A 20694-nucleotide genomic window follows, 5' to 3' on the forward strand; every position below is an offset into this window, starting at 1 on the left:
TCTCTTGGCTGCCTGTCACCAGTCTGCCACCCATGAGCACCAATCAGATGTGATTGGCCTGACTGACAGGGCTCTCTTCATCACACTGACAGTTAACCCTGCTGTGTATTCAGACTTGTTGGGAAGATGCCTCCAGAAAGTTGTCTTTCTTCCTCCTCTTTTTTTTTTTGCCTCACTGTTTCTTCTCCTCCGTTTTGTCCGATGTTTGTTGTGCTTTCATTCTAAGAAACTCATTCAGAACGTTTACGCTAACTGGGTTCTTATGATTTAACTCATCTACGTCATTGTTTGTGTTGCTAGTAGGTATCAATTAGCCACTTATGGCTACACGAGCACGTCAACAGTCGCAGTTGCACATTTTTATCTCAGTAACTGGCTAATATAGTCAGAAAAAAAATAAAACGGAAGCAAAATGTTTATCCTCTATATGACAGGAGTGCTCTACCGTCTTCTACTGTAAAAAAACGCTATTCATTCATTCATTTTCTACCGCTTTTTCCTCACGAGGGTCGCGGGGGTGCTGGAGCCTATCCCAGCTGTCTTCGGGCGAGAGGCAGGGTACACCCTGGACTGGTCGCCAGCCAATCACAGGGCACATATAGACAAACAACCATTCACACTCACATTCATACCTATGGACAATTTGGAGTCGCCAATTAACCTAGCATGTTTTTGGAATGTGGGAGGAAACCGGAGTACCCGGAGAAAACATGCAAACTCCACACAGAGATGGCCGAGGGTGGAATTGAACCCTGGTCTCCTAGCTGTGAGGTCTGCGCGCTAACCACTCGACCGCCGTGCTGCCAAAAACACTGTTTACCTTACAAATAATACATACAAATACAAATGAATATCTACACACAATACCATGCCACCCGTCTATTAGAGCCGCAAGGCATGCTGGGTCGCTTATGGTACTATTTCTCCCACCATTCTGCTGTGATTGTGACATTTTTGCTTGATTGCAAATTATGTTAAGAGGTTGTTTTTGTTTCGATTAAGTAAATCACTGTAGTAAATGTAAATCCAGTGTCAATTGAAACATTGCAGACACGGTCAATTCGTAGACAGTAACTGCAAAAGTGACTTGTTAGCTCATCACACCGTGATATCGCTGGTACTTGTGATATTATTTTGTCCTTGACGGCATTGGTCGTTCTCCGGAGGGGGATCAGAGGTCACGGTCAGCGCCAAAATAATGTTCCCGGAGCTGTTAGAGATTCATCACCTTTCTCAAGGACAACCTCAGCGGGGCAAGCATTTGGTCTCTTCGGCTTTTCCCCGAATGCGGTTATTCCATGCTTAATGCCTAATCTGGTTTTGTGAACTGGTGTCAAACGTTGTGCGTATTCTTGCCCGGCAGATCCCGTACCTGTGCTGGAGCTGGCTCAGCAGCTACAGCTGAAGCTTCAAAGGATGCACGACATTGAGACGGAGAACACCAAACTCCGAGAGACACTGGAGGACTACAATAAAGAGTTTGCAGAGGTCAAAAACCAAGGTCAGAGACAAATGAATGCGGGTGTTTTGGGGACACGCCCCCTGCTCTGAATAAGCGATTTCAATACAATGTGAAAATAAAGTAATAATTGGTTTTTGGTTCATTAGAAAGCATATAGCGTTAGAAAGAAGAGACAAAGAACATATGAAAATGATGAAAAGCAAATGTGTATCATCAGGGAGTCCTATTTTGTAATAAATCATCTAACCTGACATCAGTAGCATTTGGAGAGCAGCGTGCCACTTTGAATTAAGGCTTTATAAATCTGGAGTGAGATTCGGAAACGGTTGCAATGATAATCAAAAATAGATGACCCTACCAGTATATGCGGTGTAAAAATGTGAATGGAATTGAGTGTTCCTTTTGCAGCCGTTCTCCCCCTAGCACATTTTTATCTCAGTAACTGGCTAATATAGTCAGAAAAAAAATAAAACGGAAGCAAAATGTTTATCCTCTATATGACAGGAGTGCTCTACCGTCTTCTACTGTAAAAAAACGCTATTCATTCATTCATTTTCTACCGCTTTTTCCTCACGAGGGTCGCGGGGGTGCTGGAGCCTATCCCAGCTGTCTTCGGGCGAGAGGCAGGGTACACCCTGGACTGGTCGCCAGCCAATCACAGGGCACATATAGACAAACAACCATTCACACTCAGATTCATACCTATGGACAATTTGGAGTCGCCAATTAACCTAGCATGTTTTTGGAATGTGGGAGGAAACCGGAGTACCCGGAGAAAACCCACGCATGCACGGGGAGAACACGCAAACTCCACGCAGAGATGGCTGAGGGTGGAATTAAACCCTGGTCTCCTAGCTGTGAGGTCTGCGCGCTAACCACTAGACCGTGCGGCGCATTTAACGAATAAAAAAACAAAAAAGACTGTCTACCTCGGGGTAAAGAAAGATGGAAAAAGTGACAAAGGCGCAGATGAGTGAGAAGGAGTTGTGAAAGTGTTTTAATTTCAGTCGAAGGGGGAGGGAGGGAGGGAGGGAGTGAGTGAGGGAAGGAAGGAGGGAGTCGGGAATGTTGTGGAATCTCCCTTTTCTCAGTGAGGGTTAATTGCAACAGCTCGATAGCGGCAGGGTTCCATTCTGCCATTGATTTTTCTGTCCCCTCCTTTATCCCTCCTTCCCGCTTCAATAGATGGGGGGGATATTTAAACCCCAAAACGCACTGTGGAACTCCCACTCCTGTTAAACACACACACGCAGAACGACCTGCACGCACACACACACATACAAATGTCGGGGTCATTGATCCTTGCAACCTAAATGTTTAAAGTTCAGTTAAGCAGTTAAGGGCTAAGAGGGCTCTGAGGGGACTCTCCTCTATTGATTATGTGTCAGAGTAGTGAGACCGGAGTTTAAATCACACGCGCGCACACACACATGCACAAAGTGCTAAGAGCCCTCAGTCAAAGGCTGCAAGCAGCCGTGCTCTTTATCACTGTCTTGGGTGTTTATATCTTTCTCTGAGAAATCCACACATGGAGCCTATTTATTACTCCAGTTATGTGTTAGATTTATTTCCGGCCACCCCGTCCGGACACAGCTCAGACGTCAGCGGGTTGTGGGGATTTCAGCACTAATGCCGGTCTAATGAATACAGCGTAGCCGCTCTGCGAGAACATGGCGTATTCCTCCCCGCCAGCTCTGGATGTAAAGGCAAGAGCATGCTGGGTCATCCTCGTCTCTGCTGGGTGGGAAGCGTGTGAGAAATGAAAGTGGATTCAAAAACCATTAGAAAGCAGCAGTAGTTGCAGCCTGACTGCTTCTACGTCATTGTCTAATTTGCATAATTGGCCATGACGCATGAGCTTGTCATTTGTATGGATGCTTTGGGAGATAAAAAAAAGGGAACAGACAACATGAAACGCTAAACAAAAATGTTTACAAATAGAAACTTTCTTCTGTCGCTTCTTGTTGGGTTATTTTTTGTCACCAGTTATGTCACAAACCACCTCAGAGTACATTTATTTACGGGGGGGGGATGTGTCCATCCATTCATGGTCTATGCTGCTTATCCTCTGACTTTGACTTCGAGAGGCGGGTTACACCCTGAACTGGTCGCCAGCCAATCACAGGGCACATATAGACAAACAACCATTCGCACTCACATTCATACCTATGGACAATTTGGAGTCGGCAATTAACCTAGCATGTTTTTGGAATGTGGGAGGAAACTGGAGTACCCGGAGAAAACCCACGCATGCACGGGGGAGAACATGCAAACTCCACACAGAGATGGCCGAGGGTGGAATTGAACCCTGGTCTCCTAGCTGTGAGGTCTGCACGCTAACCACTCGACCGCCGTGCCGCCAAAAACGCTGTCTACCTTACAAATACAAATGAATATCTACACACAATACCATGCCACCCGTCTATTAGAGCCGCAAGGCATGCTGGGTCGCTTATGGTACTCTTTCTCCCACTATTTTGCCGTGATTGTGACATTTTTGCCTGATTGCAAAATATGTCAGGAGGTTGTTTTTGTTTCGACTAAGTAAATCACTCTCGTAAATGTAAATCCAGAGTCAATTGAAACATTGCAGACAATTCGTAGACAAACAACCATTCACACTCACATTCATACCTATGGACAATTTGGAAGTCGCCAATTAACCTAGCATGTTTTTGGAATGTGGGAGGAAACCGAAGAACATGCAAACTCCCAGACGGACAATCGAACACAGGTCTTCCCGATTTCCTGACTGTGTAGCCGACATGCGAAGCACTCGTACGGTGCTTTCGAGGTGTCTTCAGAAGCAGAGTTGCAGTGCCATCTACTGTACAGAGTTAGAACAACATTCACAGACAGACTCATTATAATGTGTTTACGAGTGAGGGCTAACAAATCGCACCAAATCTAATTGTGGCACCCCGCTGTGATAAAATGAATATATGGGAGACACGGTACATGTTGGATTTCATGTTTCACTTAATGAATCGCGGCATTCGTGCAGCCTGAGACAGTGACTCCGCCACCCGTGTGTTTGACTGTAAACATGACACAATTATCTTGATACTTACCTGTGATGTCGCCTATTTAGATAATAATGGCCGTGAGTTATTTGTTATTGTTAATGTAAGAAGAAAAGCAAATCTATTTAGTCATAGAGCTATTATGCTACATATGTTTACCCTGTACTGTATCATGAACAATTGATGCCCGGTGGGATACAGTGTAATCATCTGCAGCCATGCATTTCTAGTGTGTGTGTATTGTCTTTAGCTGACTTCATTCTCTCTTGCATATTCATCTGTTCTTCAACCTCCTCCAGAGGTGACCATCAAGGCCTTGAAAGAGAAGATCCGCGAGTACGAACAGTCGCTGAAGAATCAAGCAGAGAACCTGGCACAAGAAACGCAGCTCCAGCTTCACAACGACTATGCAGAGAAGGAGAGGTGTGTGTGTGTGTGCGTGTGTGTGTGCGTTTGCCCCAAACCGTTATGTCTAATCCTGCATTGAACATGTATATATTTTTAATGTTATTGAATAATGTGTAACACCTTTTTCTTTTTAATCCCAGTCTTCTTCACAAGTTTAATCAACACATTTGGATCGCCTCCCCTGTCGCCTTGTGGCTTTAGATCAATGCAGGATTAGAAAGTAAAAACTATAGCTTATTTTTCCCACTGGCTGTGCCACTTACCTTGATTGCAATCAGCACCTCAGACTACTATTTTCTCTTTTCATTTGCCAAGTATTTCAGCCATCCTGTCGGGAATTAATGCTTCTATTTTGGAATGGAATGGAAACCCTTGAAATAACTTTATTTGATATGGTTAAGTTTAGCGTGTGTAATTAATTGTAATGGGCTACTTCCTCAAAGATTTTTTTTTTGCAATATTTCGCGCTGGCAATGAATGATCGACACATTACTGCCAGATATTTTATCAAGATACAATGTTATCATTCAGTTTCATTTTTCAAAGGCATGTTTTTAAACGTGGTTCTTCTGACCTCTGCTCTTTTTTTTCAGTTTTAAAGGGATGGAAAAACATCCAACGAAAAGCACACTTGTGCTCTTACAGATGCTTTTTTTTTTTCTCGCCCTGCCGTTAGTGCACCGCCCAAAATTACAGTATCCAATTACAGCAATCCAGTTCTCAGCCCATTATGCACAGTCATGCAAATGGCTGACTCACAAGCACTAAAGTTTCACGTCTTAATTTTAACACTTTTTAGCTGAAATAATCAGGTGGTCTATTAACAGAACAAATACATTGTCTTGCGTGTTTATTTTGGCATCAATCCTCTTGTTTATTATAAGAGCTCATTACCCAATTCAGACATATACACGAAGATGAGTAGCCCCTTTTGTATTTCCTGTACGTCAGTGTTTTATGGTCCCCTTCCTGTCTGCAGAGGGTTGACTTCCTGTGTCTGAGAGGAGGCCCGTAAATGGATGGCACCTTTTTGATACGTGGCTTCTTCAAGTAGCGATGGAATGAGATGAAAGGATGAAATTGAGGGCAGAAAAAAAAAAAAAAAAATGGAGATGACAGGGGAGAGACGGCTTGGCGGAGAAGGGAGGGGTTGGGCATCAAAGAGTGTCATAAAGACGCTCTTTGTGCTAGATTATTGATGTTTTTACACGCCGTGGCAATTTCTCTGCAGATCCTAACTTTTTATACGCTAAGAATGAATCTATTTTATCCTTGTGGTTTTTTGTAGCCCCATGCCTCTCCACGCTTCCTCGACGCTCCCCACCCTTGGTGCTGAGTGCCCCAGTGGCTAGACATTCCTGCCTAATAGGGCTGCTTAATGAGGAGTGGGTTGTGTTGGAGGGATTTTTTTTTTGTGGTGGTGGTGTCGGTGGTGGGGGGAACACTTCAGAGATGGTGGGAAAATAGAGAATAGCTGCAGTTGTCACTAAAGTGTGAGCCCAGGACTTACTGACGCAGTGGATCTGTGGCTTGGTGCTCTCTGTAACATGACTTTGACTCCCTTGCTTAGGAAACTCCAAGAGAGCCAAGATTCCATGTCGTCACGGTTGGAAGAGGCCGAGCACAAGGCCCAGTCCCTCCAGACAGGTAATCCAACTAAACATGATAGAAAAAATGTATTCACATTAATTCACATATTAAAAAGTCATTACTTTGGTGTTTTTCAGCACTTGAAACAACTCAGGCCGAGCTCTTTGATTTGAAGACAAAATATGATGAGGAATCCTCAGCAAAGTACGTGTGTCACTCATTTGTGTGTGTGTGTGGGTTGTTTTTGTACAACACAAACATTTTCAGGTCAAAACCCCCAAATATTTCATCATTCCAGCCTCTCATCAGACACAGAAACAGCGTCTTGGGTGCTCTGGAATGGTATTTTTCGAAAGCAGCTTCCAAAGTGGGAAAATCTCAAAACGCAGGCTCATCGTTTCCGTATAGACTAGCAGGCTGCTCATTTTTTTTTAAACGATGACGTCGTTATTTCTAAAATTACAATTACTTAAACTTGCTGATATAGTTAATCTTCAAACAGCTAAAATAAAGCATAAGGCTAAAAAATAACCAATAACTATGAGCTGGAAACCTCATATTACAAACATACAACATAAGGTGGCCAGAAATATTTCAGTATTCAACAAAGCAAAATTTGTTCTCAATCAGAAATCACGCCACACTCTTTAATGCTCTCTGGTTCTACCATATCTTACTTATTGTGTGGAAATATGGGGTAATAACTATAAAAGCAATCTTCACTTGCTAAATGTACTGCAAAAAAGGTCAGTAAGGATAATTGATAATGCCGCCTACAGAGAACATACTAACTCCTTATTTCTAAAATCACAAATACTTAAACTTGCTGATATAGTTAATCTTCAAACAGCTAAAATAACGCATAAGGCTAAAAATAACCAATTAGCTAAAAATGTCATCCAATACTTCTCTACAAGAGAGGAGAAATATGATCTCAGGGAAGAACTACATTTGAAACACTTATATGCTAGGACTACGTTAAAAAGCCATAGCATTTCAGTATGTGGAATCAAACTATGGAATGGATTGAGTAAGGAACTCAAACAATGCACAACGATGAGCCAATTCAAGAAACAATACAAGCAGTTGATGTTTGCTAAATACAAGGATGAAGAGTCTTGAACCAGTCATGATGTGCTATATATATCACTATATTGACACTTACTATGGTACCCATTATGTCATTGGATGGTCATATCACCTCGTACTTCGGTACTTGACAAAAAAAACTATATTAGGAAAGCAGGAAGTGAACAAATGTAACAGTTACTGATTGTAAAAGTACCAGATGGAGGGGTAGGATTTAATAAGCTTTGCTTCTTCCTACTCCTTTTGGACATGTGGAACTGTGAACTGATTATGGGATGCACTCAATTGTAATTTGATGCATGTTCAAATTAAATTAAACCATTACTATTACGTCGCTGTCACATGACCAGAAGTGAGCTTTGACAAGCCTGCATAATATCTGAATATTCCGAGTGTCATGACTTGCCACAGTCAACGCTCTCCCCCGCAATCTTCTTGTCTTATACTCCCAAAATGACGCAATTTAATTCCACTCGTCTGGTGCGTCACGTGGTTCTGTCAGTGTGTATGTTCACAGCGCCACACGTTTTTACCCAGTTATGTTTACCTCCTTACTAATCTAGTACAGTGTACATACAACCAAAACCAAAAAATCCCACTGACGTTCCCGTGTGGACAGGGCCTGGGACGACTCCTTCCTTTCCCCACCTCCATAGTCGATCCCTGACATAATCATCCTGTTTAGTGCACCTCTTTGCTTGGAAACTCCCTCTGCTGTCCGAACAGCTGGATCATCTCCCACAAAGCTCAGCAGCCTCCAAATCCCAGCATTACCCCCCCCGCCCCCCCCATCCCACACACACACACACACACACACACTGTAAATACCAACAAGCACTGTGATGTGTTCTGCAGCCACAGCAAGCACAGTACTTCCTTATAGTGCATTCATTTCAAAGCGCTACCCAACATGAAGCGTTATGCCAAACCTGCAGAAACACGATCTAGACGCTGGGGGGGAAAGGGATGACTATGATCACAGATGTGTACGCAAATGTCCACATCAGTTAGAATTTGGCATGGTGATCAGAAAGTGGATTTATTGAATGTGTGTGGGTTTTAATTTGATCATCTCATGTCCTCAATCCTGCTTTTTAGTCGATTTCCAAAATAACATTTAGCATTATTTAAAGGGGGCAAGTTGAGGTTACCAGTAGAATACACACATGCATGCCTTCATTTCAGTGCCTATCTATGCACACACGGTTCTTCTTCTGTTGTACAAACAGTTGGAGTTGCAAATATACCAATTTGTGATTTTTAGGAACTAATACGCACCATTGAGTATCCCTTTTTATACTTGAAAATGTACTCATCAAGCTACAGTTGTATGGTGGCAAGGAAACCTGGATCCTTACACCAACCGTATTATATAACATCTTTGTAAATGTCGCCATTTTGCTGACTTAACAGGCGCTCTCTGTCACACTTCCCTTCTCCTTCCGGAGGCAGGTCTACGTCGTCTCCGTAGTCTAGCAAGAGCGTCAATCCAAAACATCCCACTTCTGACACCAGTTGTACCTTCACCTCCATTTTTTTTCTAGTTCTAAACCCTCCGAGTGTCCTGTCACATCGGGAACGCCACAAATGGCCTCTCATGGAGGCTATGTGGAGTCAGTGGTACCCTCAACCTTGTTTTTAAACCCAGGTCAAGAACCTTTAAACATTAGACTGATTGTGTACAGCGCTATAAAGATTCATTCATTTTCTACCGCTTTTTCCTCACGAGGGTCGCGGGGGTGCTGGAGCCTATCCCAGCTGGTCGCCAGCCAATCACGGGGCACATATAGACAAACAACCATTCACACTCACATTCATACCTATGGACAATTTGGAGTCGCCAATTAACCTAGCATGTTTTTGGAATGTGCGAGGAAACCGGAGTACCCAGAGAAAACCCACGCATGCACGGGGAGAACATGCAAACTCCACACAGAGATAGCCGAGGGTGGATTTGAACCCTGGTCTCCTAGCTGTGAGGTCTGCACGCTAACCACTCGAACGCCGTGCCGCCAAAACCGCTGTTTACCTTTACAAATAATACATACAAATACAAATGAATATGTACACACAATACCGTGACACCCGTCTTTTAGAGCCGCAAGGCATGCCGGGTCGCTTATGGTACTCTTTCTCCCAACATTTTGCCATGATTGTGACATTTTTGCTTGATTGCAAAATATGTATATATTATATATATGTATATATATATGCTATAAAGATATACAGAACCGAAATACACATTTCTACATCAACTTGATATATCCTTCCCACTCGTTCCTCATTTGGTTCCAACATCTCCTACTTTCTACTACACATGTCCGGATTCCATTTGTAAAAAAAAAAGAAACAGTTTGTGATTCATGGAGGTCATGACTGATGAGGCACGGTGAGATCAGGCGTCGTCAATACTTGAGTGACCATCCATCTTATTGATCCTTTTGAGCGCCAGCAGAGATGGGTACAGAAGCTTTTCCTTGTCAGCACTCCACACTGTGAAGTGCCACTTTATGACATTCGCACTCTCTTGTTCCCTTGGGTGAGAAACCCGTCCTGACTGTTTAAAAAACACTCATTCATTCATTCATTTTCCACCGCTTTTTCCTCACAAGGGTTGCGGGGGTGCTGGAGCCTATCCCAGCTGTCTTCGGGCGAGAGAGGCGGGGTACACCCTGGACTGGTCGCCAGCCAATCACAGGGCACATATAGACAAACAACCATTCACACTCACATTCATACCTATGGACAATTTGGAGTGGCCAATTAACCTAGCATGTTTTTGGAATGTGGGAGGAAACCGGAGTACCCGGAGAAAACCCACGCATGCACGGGGAGAACATGCAAACTCCACACAGAGATGGCCGAGGGTGGAATTGAACCCTGGTCTCCTAGCTGTGAGTTCTGCGCGCTAACCACCGCCCTAAAAAACACTCATTATTTTCTCAAATGCTAAAATTGTTCAGTTAAGAATGAAACCCTAATCAATAGTGTTTGCACTTTCTAAGAGAAGCTAGAAAATGGTGTACTTTGAATCCACGCCATCTGCACAAGCACAGCAGATTATCAACTTATCAACATTTTGAAAAGGCATCTATAGTAGGTCCCATTTGCTGGCATAGGCTAATAAACACATGCCTGCCCACATCCTTACGCATGCTCATGTACACATCCAAACACACACACACTCGCTCGCACGCGCGCTCGTTCACTCGTGAGCCCGAGGCAGTCAGGGTCCTTGACTATGTGGCGTGCTGTGATCTGAAATTTTAATGCAACGCTTTAAAGCACACACAAACCCTCTCTAACCCTGCACCCTCCCAGTCCTTGGAGTCCTTCCCCCCGTTTACTGCTTGGCTGAGCAAATCGCCAGTGTTTGGCTGAACACAACTTTTAACCCTTTGACTGCTTCACATTTTTGGCACCGCAAAAAAAAAAAAAAAAAAACAGAATGCATACGTGCACGGTTTTCACACAAGCGCCGACATCTGCGCGCACACACACACACACACACACACACACTTGCTCTGAACTTTTCGCTAAGGAGGCCATTGCGTGACAAATCTCCCATCCTCTTGCTGCATTTGGGTAATCTGCCTTTTAAAATACGCACACACTTGAGAGAGAATTTTAGTCGATGTTGCGGTGCTTGGGAGTGTGTGAGTTCCAGCGGGACGTAGGCCTGCAGATGTAGAGTTGCCCCCCACCCTCCCACCCCCTTCTCTCTCTCTCTGTTAGCTCTGCAAGAGTCTGCCTGGCCGCGCTTTACCCGTTTAGTTACTATTAAAGATTAATGATATATTGATCCACGGCCCTGCAGGATGCTGTGTGTTTGTGTTTGTGCATGTGCGCTAATGTGTAGTCCGTTATCTGTGTGTAAAGACTCGGGGGTACATTTGGGGAGTATTTTAAGTAAGTATTTTTATTATTGTTGAAGATTGGGGTACATTCATACATGTTTCCTGTTTGCGTATGGAGACGTGACGCTCACAACCAGCTTCTTTTTAAGCCTCCTTGAAATTCCCAAGGTACCACACTGTGGAAATGCAATGTGGAGAAGGCGAGGGAAAGAAAAGGCAACGGAGGGATGTAAGCTGGAGGGCAAAATAAAAAAGCAAGCCGGGGTCTGGAGGCTACTGCAAGGAAGAAGGGATCAGAGTGTGATAGAGGAGGGAAATGAAAATCTAAATCGGGGAATATCCTGCTGGCACCGAAGACACGCTTGGGGTGGGGGGGTGTAGTGTTGAAGAGAGCAGGAAAGTAGATGAGTTGAGGAGAAAGGAGAGCGTCAGACATAGTGTGGAATAGAGCGAGAGAGAGCGCATGATAAGAGATGAAAAGGCCTGTCTGAAATGGAGGAAGTACAGTAACAGCTTAAAGGCTCTGGGCGTGTTTCAGAAGTCCTCCAGTGCTCACTGATGTCACAGGGTGCATCCAATGGCTTATACGCCGCAAAAAGTCTTCCGAGGGCGCTTGCATGTTTTCGGTGCGTGCACTTTGAATGGACAGCCACTCTATAGCTCCTCCCTGTGGCAGTAATACATTCTTTATACTCAAAACAAGACCCCTTCCAAACTCGGCTGTTTTTTGTGTCCACTGGGTGCAGAGCCGCTAGCCTTCCCAGCGGCCGACCGACCGACCGACCGACTGTGTCGGGATACACTGAAAATCCCTTCCCTGTGATCTCCTTTGGCCCTCAGCCTCTAGCTTTGCCTTTATAATTCCCAAATACAGCCAAATCCAAAGGTTATTTAAGAAGACTTTGTGCATCTGTACTTTGATTAAATGATCACATTTGGAGCGGGGAGCGCTCAGTGTATTTGGGTTGCATTACTATATCCATAAACGCTCTCCATTACAAGCTTTTCTGGCTTGTTTGGCTCTCTGACCTCACATTTGTGCGCGGGAGAGCGTGCGCGCCGCTCTCTCGCACACTATAGCTTAAGACAGGATAAAAGCCGGTGAGGTAGTGTCCTATTATGTTGCCTAAATGCATACCAGATCCTTTTAACTCGGGGGAAAGAATAAAAATGAAGAGTGAAAAGCTCTCCCACCCTCATCTGACTTTTTTTTTTTTTTTTTTTTTTAGTACATTGCCTTTGGCACGTTGTTGACCTAATATCAACTGTGTCTGTTTTGTTAAACACATTCAAATCAGTAGTATAAAAGCCTATGGGACATAACACTGGTTCTCATAGTGTGACACACAAATACAAAAGCTGCGTGGGTCTTTGGGTTTGCCACATAATGAAACAATAGTTCTCGTGCGCTAGTTCATCGATGCACTCAATACTGCTTATGCAATACACACAAGGTGAAAATCACACCTGTGGGGCGTGATCGGCGGGGTTGCAACGCGTGCTCCGTGCTGATTCATACACCAGGGACAATACCAATAAAAAAAAAAGTGAAAGTAGTCAGTGCCCAACTTGTATCATTCATTCATTCATTTTCTACCGGTTTTCCTCACGAGGGTCGCGAGGGTCAGCTGTCTTCGGGCGAGAGGCGGGGTGCACCCTGGACTGGTGGCCACCCAATCACAGGGCACATATAGACAAACAACCATTCACACTCACATTCATACCTATGGACAATTTGGAGTGGCCAATTAACCTAGCATGTTTTTGGAATATGGGAGAAAACCCACGTATGCACGGGGAGAACATGCAAACTCCACACAGAGATGGCCGAGGGTGGAATTGAACCCTGGTCTCCTAGCTGTGAGGTCTGTGCGCTAACCACTCGACCGCCATGCCACCCAACTTGTATCATAGTATAGTATATTTCTATTTAGTGACACTGACTTCAACACGCAGCCGTTATGGTCTCAATTAGACAGGTGTCAAATACTGAATGTGACTTGCACATCAGTAGTCACGTTTACATGAGGAGTTTTTCTCTTTCTGAATGGAATCTTTCCGAAAGCAATGGTATACATGGAAAGGAATATTCCAATCTCTTGTCTACATGCGCCGCTATAACCAGAATAGTCAATGGGGCATGCGCAGTAAAGCGTAAACACCAACATCACGTGATACCGACTTCCTCGAGTTTTTCTTTGACTTGTTGGAATAACTCCGTATTGCCAGTTTTTCGTTTGTCCAGTTTTGAAATTTTGTTTGAATTAAAAACAAACTTTCGGCAGCAGTCCTTTTCTTTCGGAATGAGGTGTATACAAAGGTTAATTCTTTCCGTTTGAGCAAATAACCCGAATGGAATTGGAATATTTGGGTCCATGTATACATGGCTAGACATGCTTTGCATATCTCAGTCATGTCAATCACAACACAAGCATATCAAAACTGTTTTTTGACTAAAGTTGAATAAAGAGGCGCGATGCACTCCTGCTGTCTGACCTCTTGCGAGGGAGAGGTGAAGCGTGGCCTCCCATCCAAACCATTAGCCAGACACAATCACACAGCTTCGTAGCAGATTAGTCTTCTGTATTAGGACTTTAGAGCTCTATTAATATAATCCCTCTGTTTTAGTGTAGCCTAGGTTTTAGTGGGGTTTACATGTGCGCATAGAAACACACACTTAACGACATGTATGCACGCACAGATACAGGCTGGTTAGGTTACAGGGTTCACAATCAATGGATCAAAAGTGAAATTTAGACGCTGGCTTAATGGACACGACACAAGCATTGTGGAAATGGGGGGTTTGCTCGCACGTTAGAGAGTGCGCAGTGTTCTTTTTGTGTGTGTGTGTGTGTGTGTGTGATTAGTGTTACTGTAGGTGTTGTTTCATTTAACACTGTAGTAACACAAAATGTCTTCCTCAGGGCTGATGAGATTGAGATGGTGATGACAGACCTTGAAAGAGCCAATCAGGTAAATTCATCACTTTTGTTATTTATTTTTTTTTCCTAGTTGGTCAAGTGCATCCAATGGCAACAGCAATAACGTTTTGTTTTGTCTGCTGTGTTTTATTTCCATGATTCACCAACAAATGCAGCTGTTCTCATGCTCATATTATCTGCACAGAACCAGCGAACATGTGTCTTATATCCAGCTATATTTACTGCGCTGCATTTGTGAAGGCCCTTGTTTGTTGTTTAATTTATTACACACCCACTAACCCCATCCAGCTGAAACAGGCCCCTTAGCGCGCCCTCTGCTCCTGGGCTGTAAATATTCCTGTGGTATCTGTTAATGTCATTGTTGTTAACTTTCATTATTAGCCCAAGAGTATGATTTGTGGCTAAAGGGTTAGCATAGGCATGTAATGTTAATATTAGCCTAAAGGTTAGCACTCTGACGATAGTGCCACATGCACACACACACACACACACACAAACGCGCGCACTCTCGCATGCACTATTCACACTTCTGATTTGAGGTTTACAGAGGATGACAGCATGGCCGCCAGCTCAGCCACAGACTTTTTATACGCTTTTATAAGGAGAAAATGGAAAACAGCGTTTTGCTTTTGCGACTAGGCAATCCGGCTCCCTCCCCTGTCAATAGCGGCTTCCAATGTGGTTGCAATTAGGAACGCCATGGAATCTGCTGCCTGTAACTCCTAATGACGGCCTTGTTTACCCGTGTTACTGATGACTCCCGACTGGAGCGTGGCAGTTTTGGCTGTAAAAACAGGCAGCGGGTGTCATCTCAATTTTCTGTACCAATGTAATATTTTATTTTATTGAACTGAAGGAAAAAAAAACGCCCTCTTTTTGGGTTTGAAGGACAAGAAGTGCTGCCGTATACACAGCTCAAATATTCTTTGCGCTGGAAAAAAGCGTTAATATGTTGTTGTTAACATTAGCTCCACTTATTCCACCCTCAAAACATCATGAAATGGTTGCCCCGAAGCATATTCTTATTTATGTTGAGTTAGTGGCAGGCCAGCACCATGAAATTTTTGCACCTCTCCCATGTTGTTCAAGTTTTTGGGTCTTCCTCTGGGCTAGTAGGAAAACTAAGATATTTGAGAAAATGTACACAAAAGAGAACATAACACCTGAATTCAGATTGGAGCTGCATAAACACATAAGAATTGCCACTTTTTTTTTTCCCATCTTCTGAGTGTTTTTTCTTCTCTCTGCAGCGAGCTGAAGCGGCGCAAAGAGACGCTGAGTCACTGCGGGAGCAGCTGTCCTTGAGTAACCAATCCCAGCGAGCCGCCAGCCCGACCAAGGCCGACCCCGACACGGTAACGTGTTTCGCCAACATACTGATTTACCGCGTGGCTGACAAAGCGGTATTGATGGTGCTAAAGATCAGCTCGCCCCCTTTTACTTCAGAGGTGATCATCTGATCACAGCAGCCATTAATTGATCACCGTTGTCATCGGTTTTCAAGGTCGTGGGGACTGTCTCAGGAGTTGCTACATCATGATTGGTGCTGAGAATAGTTTTAGTTAACTGTGTTTGCAGAACAGGACTATACAGTTCACTCTTGGACATGAGACATGGGCAGCATGAAGATGATTGAGTGTGGTCTACAGCCAATCAGGATGCAGAAGTGATTTTTATGTTACAAATGTTACAAACATACCGTAATTTCCTGACTGTAGAGCACACCTGATTATAAGCCTCACTCACTACATTTTTAGAGGAAAAACGATTTTGTACATACACAAGCCGCACCTGTATATACGTAAGCCGCATGTGCCCACATTAAAACATGTAAACATATTTACAAAGAAAGACGGTACAAAGAGAGTTTTCAAAGTTTTAATAATATAACTTAACAATAATAATAATATAACTTTCTTCACAAACGGTGCCTGTGACGCGGCAGTAAAATGGTAGCAACATGGTAATAACATGCTAGTAAAATGGTAGCAATATGGTAACAACACGCTAGCAACACAATAGCAACACAGTATAACAGGTCTGGTAAAACAGGTCTGCCGTTTCCAGCGTCTCACCATCGATTCGTTTATGCCAAGTTTACATGTAGCAGCTCTGTTTCCTTCTTTATTTTAGCTTGAAAGCTGCGTCATATGCCTTTCTTTTTGCATTTTCCATGATGGAGGGTATGTTCACGCTAATTTAATGTATGCACAAGACAAGAAGTTGCAGTCTTCCTCGACACATATATTCCACTGGTCTTAATCTTACCTTTTCTACTCGAGAGCCCCTGGCGGCCGTTAGAAAAATTACATAAATTGGCTGAATAAGCCGCAGGGTTGAAAGTTTGGGGAAAAAAGTAGCGGCTTATAGTCCGGAATTTACGGTAGTTTATGTAACAAACTATGTAGTGCCCATACGTTCTTGTACGTCCCAACACAGAGATAATTTCTGCTCCATATATGTATAAATATTTCTTTGTTTGTGTTTGCCGTCATATTAAACTGCTGTATTTGTCTCGTAGGAACAGGCAGTGGAGGCGGCATCCCACTCAAGTCTAGAGGCGGAGCTCAGGGCCAAAGAAAGGGAGACTGCACAGCTGGTGGAGGACGTCCAGAGACTGCAGGCCAGCCTGACCAAACTCAGAGAGACCACCAGCACCCAGATCACCCAGCTGGAGCAGCAGCTTAGCAGCAAGACGGCCGTTCTCAAGGTAGCACAGGAGACTCTTTATTTCCGCATTTGTTATAATATTGTGCGTTCTGTGTTAAGTTTCATCACTTTAATTTCTTTGTGTTATTCACAGGAAGTGGAGGAGAAGCTTCAAAAGCAGTCAGACTATGAGGAGGTGAAGAAGGAATTGGGGTAGGTGCAAACACATTGTGTGCATGTGTGTGTGTGTTGTGTTTATTGTTGTCGTGACTTCCAACAAAAGCATGCCCTCATTCCAGATGATGCATGTCTGCGGCTTGGTTGTCTCTTGTGTTTTTACTGCTCCTCTTAACCTACTTCGACCTCAAACAGACCACATACTGTGTCAAATTATTATAGTAAGTTCTTTTGTGTCCTCAGTATTCTGAAGTCAGTGGAGTTTGGAACATCAGACGCCGTCCAGGTAAACGTTTGTCTGTTGCGGCCTTATTACGACTCGAGTTAGGACATTAATTAATAACATAAAATTATAATTATGAGCTTTTAAATCGGGTCGGAGAAGGTCATTATTTTTCTTAATCTGCCTCTGTCGTCATCAGGATTCATCCAAACCTCTGGAGGTGCTGTTGCTGGAGAGGAACCGTAGTCTTCAGTCTGAGAGCGCTGCACTGCGCATAGCCAACACAGAGCTCAGTGGTAAGTTTGAGGCTTTAGGGAAGGTCCACCTTTACAGTATCCCTGGAGGAGGCTACTTGGGGGGGCTCATGAGGGCTGCAGGTAAGGCTGTTCAGGTGTAGCGTATAGATGCATGTATGGAAACACATGCATCTTGCATCTTTTTCTCTGAGAGTACACAAGTGCTGTATTTTTCAACAAAAAAAAAACAATGCATTGTCATTGCTTATTCACCGCGCACACAAAGGGGAGCGGCTAACGAATACAATAGCAGGTCAACTTTAAGACTAATAAAGTTGCACAACACCACAAATGAGGACAACATGCTGCACCCCCCCACCACCACCACCTAAACCACCCCGCCCACCCTTGCATCAGGACCCCTGCAACAGTGTTTATGGGTTTGAAATGTCATAGCTTTAGGCTTGAATAGCTGAGTAGCTCTGAATTGATTAACATTCACAGTAAGGGGAGCCTACTGTCTTGCTCAATCATGTTAAGTCTGAATGGTTCTGCATTTGAATAATATCGCTTGCTGCGCCTATCCTCAAGATGGATTCTTGTAGTGAAAAGATTGGGGAGAACAACAACATGTTTTGATATATTTGTTTTGATTCATGTTTATTGGAAGAGTTTGGTCTTTATTCCGAGTCAGACCTGTACACTTTCGTCATTGGTGACATTTATTTCTATTCTTGTTCAACCTTAAAGATTGTTTTATCCTGGATATATTTAATGAACTGAAGACTTGTTATTGCATCATCGATTGGACAATGAAGTGTTAAGGATCCCTCTGCTGCTGCATGGACCAGGACGCCCATATGTGGACATCATATGTGTGAATTGTTTGTTTTTGTCCTGATTTTTTTTCCTTCCAGGCTGTGACTTACAAGAAAGGTTGAAATCACAAATGCATGGGCATTTTGTCTGGGGGGGGGTTGGCAAAAAAGGAAAAACTTACTAATTTGAAAAAGACTTGATTAAGTTAATTTCATGTTTCTTCTCTGTTTCTGGAACCCCTTTTTTGTTGACTCCCCCCATAATGCATGGTGTGTTTGACCTTTCTTGTAGGGTCAGCCGGGCGGAAAGGGACAGAAGAGTCGACACCCAAGGAGGAAACCAGCGACCCCTCTTCTTCGCCCCCTCCTCCCCCTCCTTCTCTCCCTTCCTCCTCGCAGCCTCCTCTGTCTCGCACTCACACGGATGCCCTCAACACTGCCACCACCACCAGCAGCGGGGAAACGCACCCATTCACTCCTACGGGCATTGGACAGGACTTCTACTCTCCAGTCTTCCCGCTGGTGGGCGGTAAGATGGCATTGAACTCCTTAATCCAGCGGCAGCTCCTCCAGACCTTCTACTCCAAAGCATTGCAAGAGTCGTCTGGAATCCCCAGTGGGGCTCTACTGTTCACCCCCTTCACTCCGACCCTTAGCTCCATCCCTCCCTCCACCCCCGGCTCCGGGTCTGCTGCCATCCCTCTCGCGGCCAGTAGCCCTCAGCCGCCCCCAGCCAGCCCAGACATGGCTCCCGTTAACGGGAGCAGCACCGCTGGCAGCGCCCCCTCGCCGTCCCCGAGCCACTCTGACGCCACCACAGGGAGCGTTTTGGATGGGGAGGACATGGACACAGCAGAGATTGCCCGGCAGGTGAAAGAGCAGCTGATCAAGCACAACATCGGTCAGCGTGTGTTTGGCCACTATGTACTGGGACTCTCCCAGGGTTCGGTCAGCGAGATTCTGGCCAGACCAAAGCCGTGGAACAAACTCACCATCCGGGGGAAGGAGCCCTTCCACAAGATGAGGCAGTTTCTGGCTGATGAGCAGAACATCCTTGCTCTACGCAGCATCCAGGGACGGCAAAGAGGTGAGTGTGTGTGCGTCTTGTGACGTATGTGTGTTTCAAGCATGCGTGCGTGTGTGTGTGTTTGTGTGCGTGTGTGAACAGCCCTGCACAGAGCCATTGATCAGCTTGTCAATAAGGGCTAGCCTTTATATTTTTCTTCCTCCTCTCTAACTCCCATCCTGCGCCACATCTGTGTGTCCTGAATTAGTTCCTAGACACACACACACACACACTCATCCCAGGAGCCTCTCCTAGCTATTGTGGTCAATACAGAAACCTTTCACACATCAATAGCATTGATTGGTGAGAACTAGGAGGATAGCAAGAGGTACTGCTTACTGCGGGTAGATTCGATTTAGCCCGGGCCTGCTTTTGTTAACGCATCAGGACATTTGTAGATGGAAGGTGGTCTCAGTGGTACACAAATATCACCAAGTCTAGCACCAAGAGAGTCAGCTAGTAAGCAGGCATTTTGTCATTTTGTCACACAATACTAATATTTTGAGTAGTTCACTAATGCTGTTGGATGTAGACCATCCCCACATAGTGAAAATCAATGTATTTTTTTTTCCCCAACACTGGATGAAATTACCCACACTTGCAGTACATTATAGGGAACAACATAGTGCAGCAGTTAAACCAAAAAAAAAAAACACACAAGTGCTGTAACATAGTGTGTGGTATATTGTTTTTAACAGAGGGCTCAGGCCAGCCCCAGCTTAGCCGAGTGTTTCAGGATGTTCCGAAGCGGAGAACCCACTCCAATACAGCTTCACACACAGGTCTGTCCCCTTCACACGCAGATTCTGGCACGTTCTGTCTGTGTGGCATGTTTGTGTAAGGGTGAACTCTATCTCTAGTGTGTGTGTTTGCGCGTGTGTTGCGTGGACTAATTGTGACGGACCAGTCAATATACAGTGAAGAAAATAAGTATTTGAACACCCTGCTATTTTGCTATTTCTCCCACTTAGAAATCATGGAGGGGTCTGAAATTTTCATCGTAGGTGCATGTCCACTGTGAGAGAGATAAACTAAAAAGAAAAATCCAGAAATCACAATGCATGATTTTTTAACAATTTATTTGTGTGATACAGCTGCAAATAAGTATTTGAACACCTGTGTATCATCTAGAATTCTGACCCTGAAAGACCTGT

General features: G+C 44.3%; 1 protein-coding gene across 6 annotated transcripts in view; it reads left to right on the plus strand.

The window, feature by feature from the left end:
- The window catches only part of cux1b (cut-like homeobox 1b), an 80336-nt gene that overhangs the window by 41510 nt on the left and 18132 nt on the right, over window positions 1–20694 (plus strand). For 2 of the 6 annotated variants that reach the window (XM_058079246.1, XM_058079248.1), the window contains exons 5-16: window positions 1364–1501; window positions 4785–4908; window positions 6464–6540; window positions 6621–6687; window positions 14354–14402; window positions 15622–15726; window positions 16893–17081; window positions 17175–17233; window positions 17441–17483; window positions 17620–17716; window positions 18767–19561; window positions 20239–20322. In XM_058079246.1, coding sequence (XP_057935229.1) covers window positions 1364–1501; window positions 4785–4908; window positions 6464–6540; window positions 6621–6687; window positions 14354–14402; window positions 15622–15726; window positions 16893–17081; window positions 17175–17233; window positions 17441–17483; window positions 17620–17716; window positions 18767–19561; window positions 20239–20322 — 1827 coding nt within the window. The remainder of the gene's footprint in view (window positions 1–1363; window positions 1502–4784; window positions 4909–6463; window positions 6541–6620; window positions 6688–14353; window positions 14403–15621; window positions 15727–16892; window positions 17082–17174; window positions 17234–17440; window positions 17484–17619; window positions 17717–18766; window positions 19562–20238; window positions 20323–20694) is intronic. The other 4 variants (XM_058079247.1, XM_058079249.1, XM_058079252.1 and 1 more) reach the window with 4 other exon arrangements.

This window comes from Doryrhamphus excisus, chromosome 8, assembly GCF_030265055.1.
Source record: "Doryrhamphus excisus isolate RoL2022-K1 chromosome 8, RoL_Dexc_1.0, whole genome shotgun sequence".
Taxonomy (NCBI): Eukaryota; Metazoa; Chordata; class Actinopteri; order Syngnathiformes; family Syngnathidae; genus Doryrhamphus; species Doryrhamphus excisus.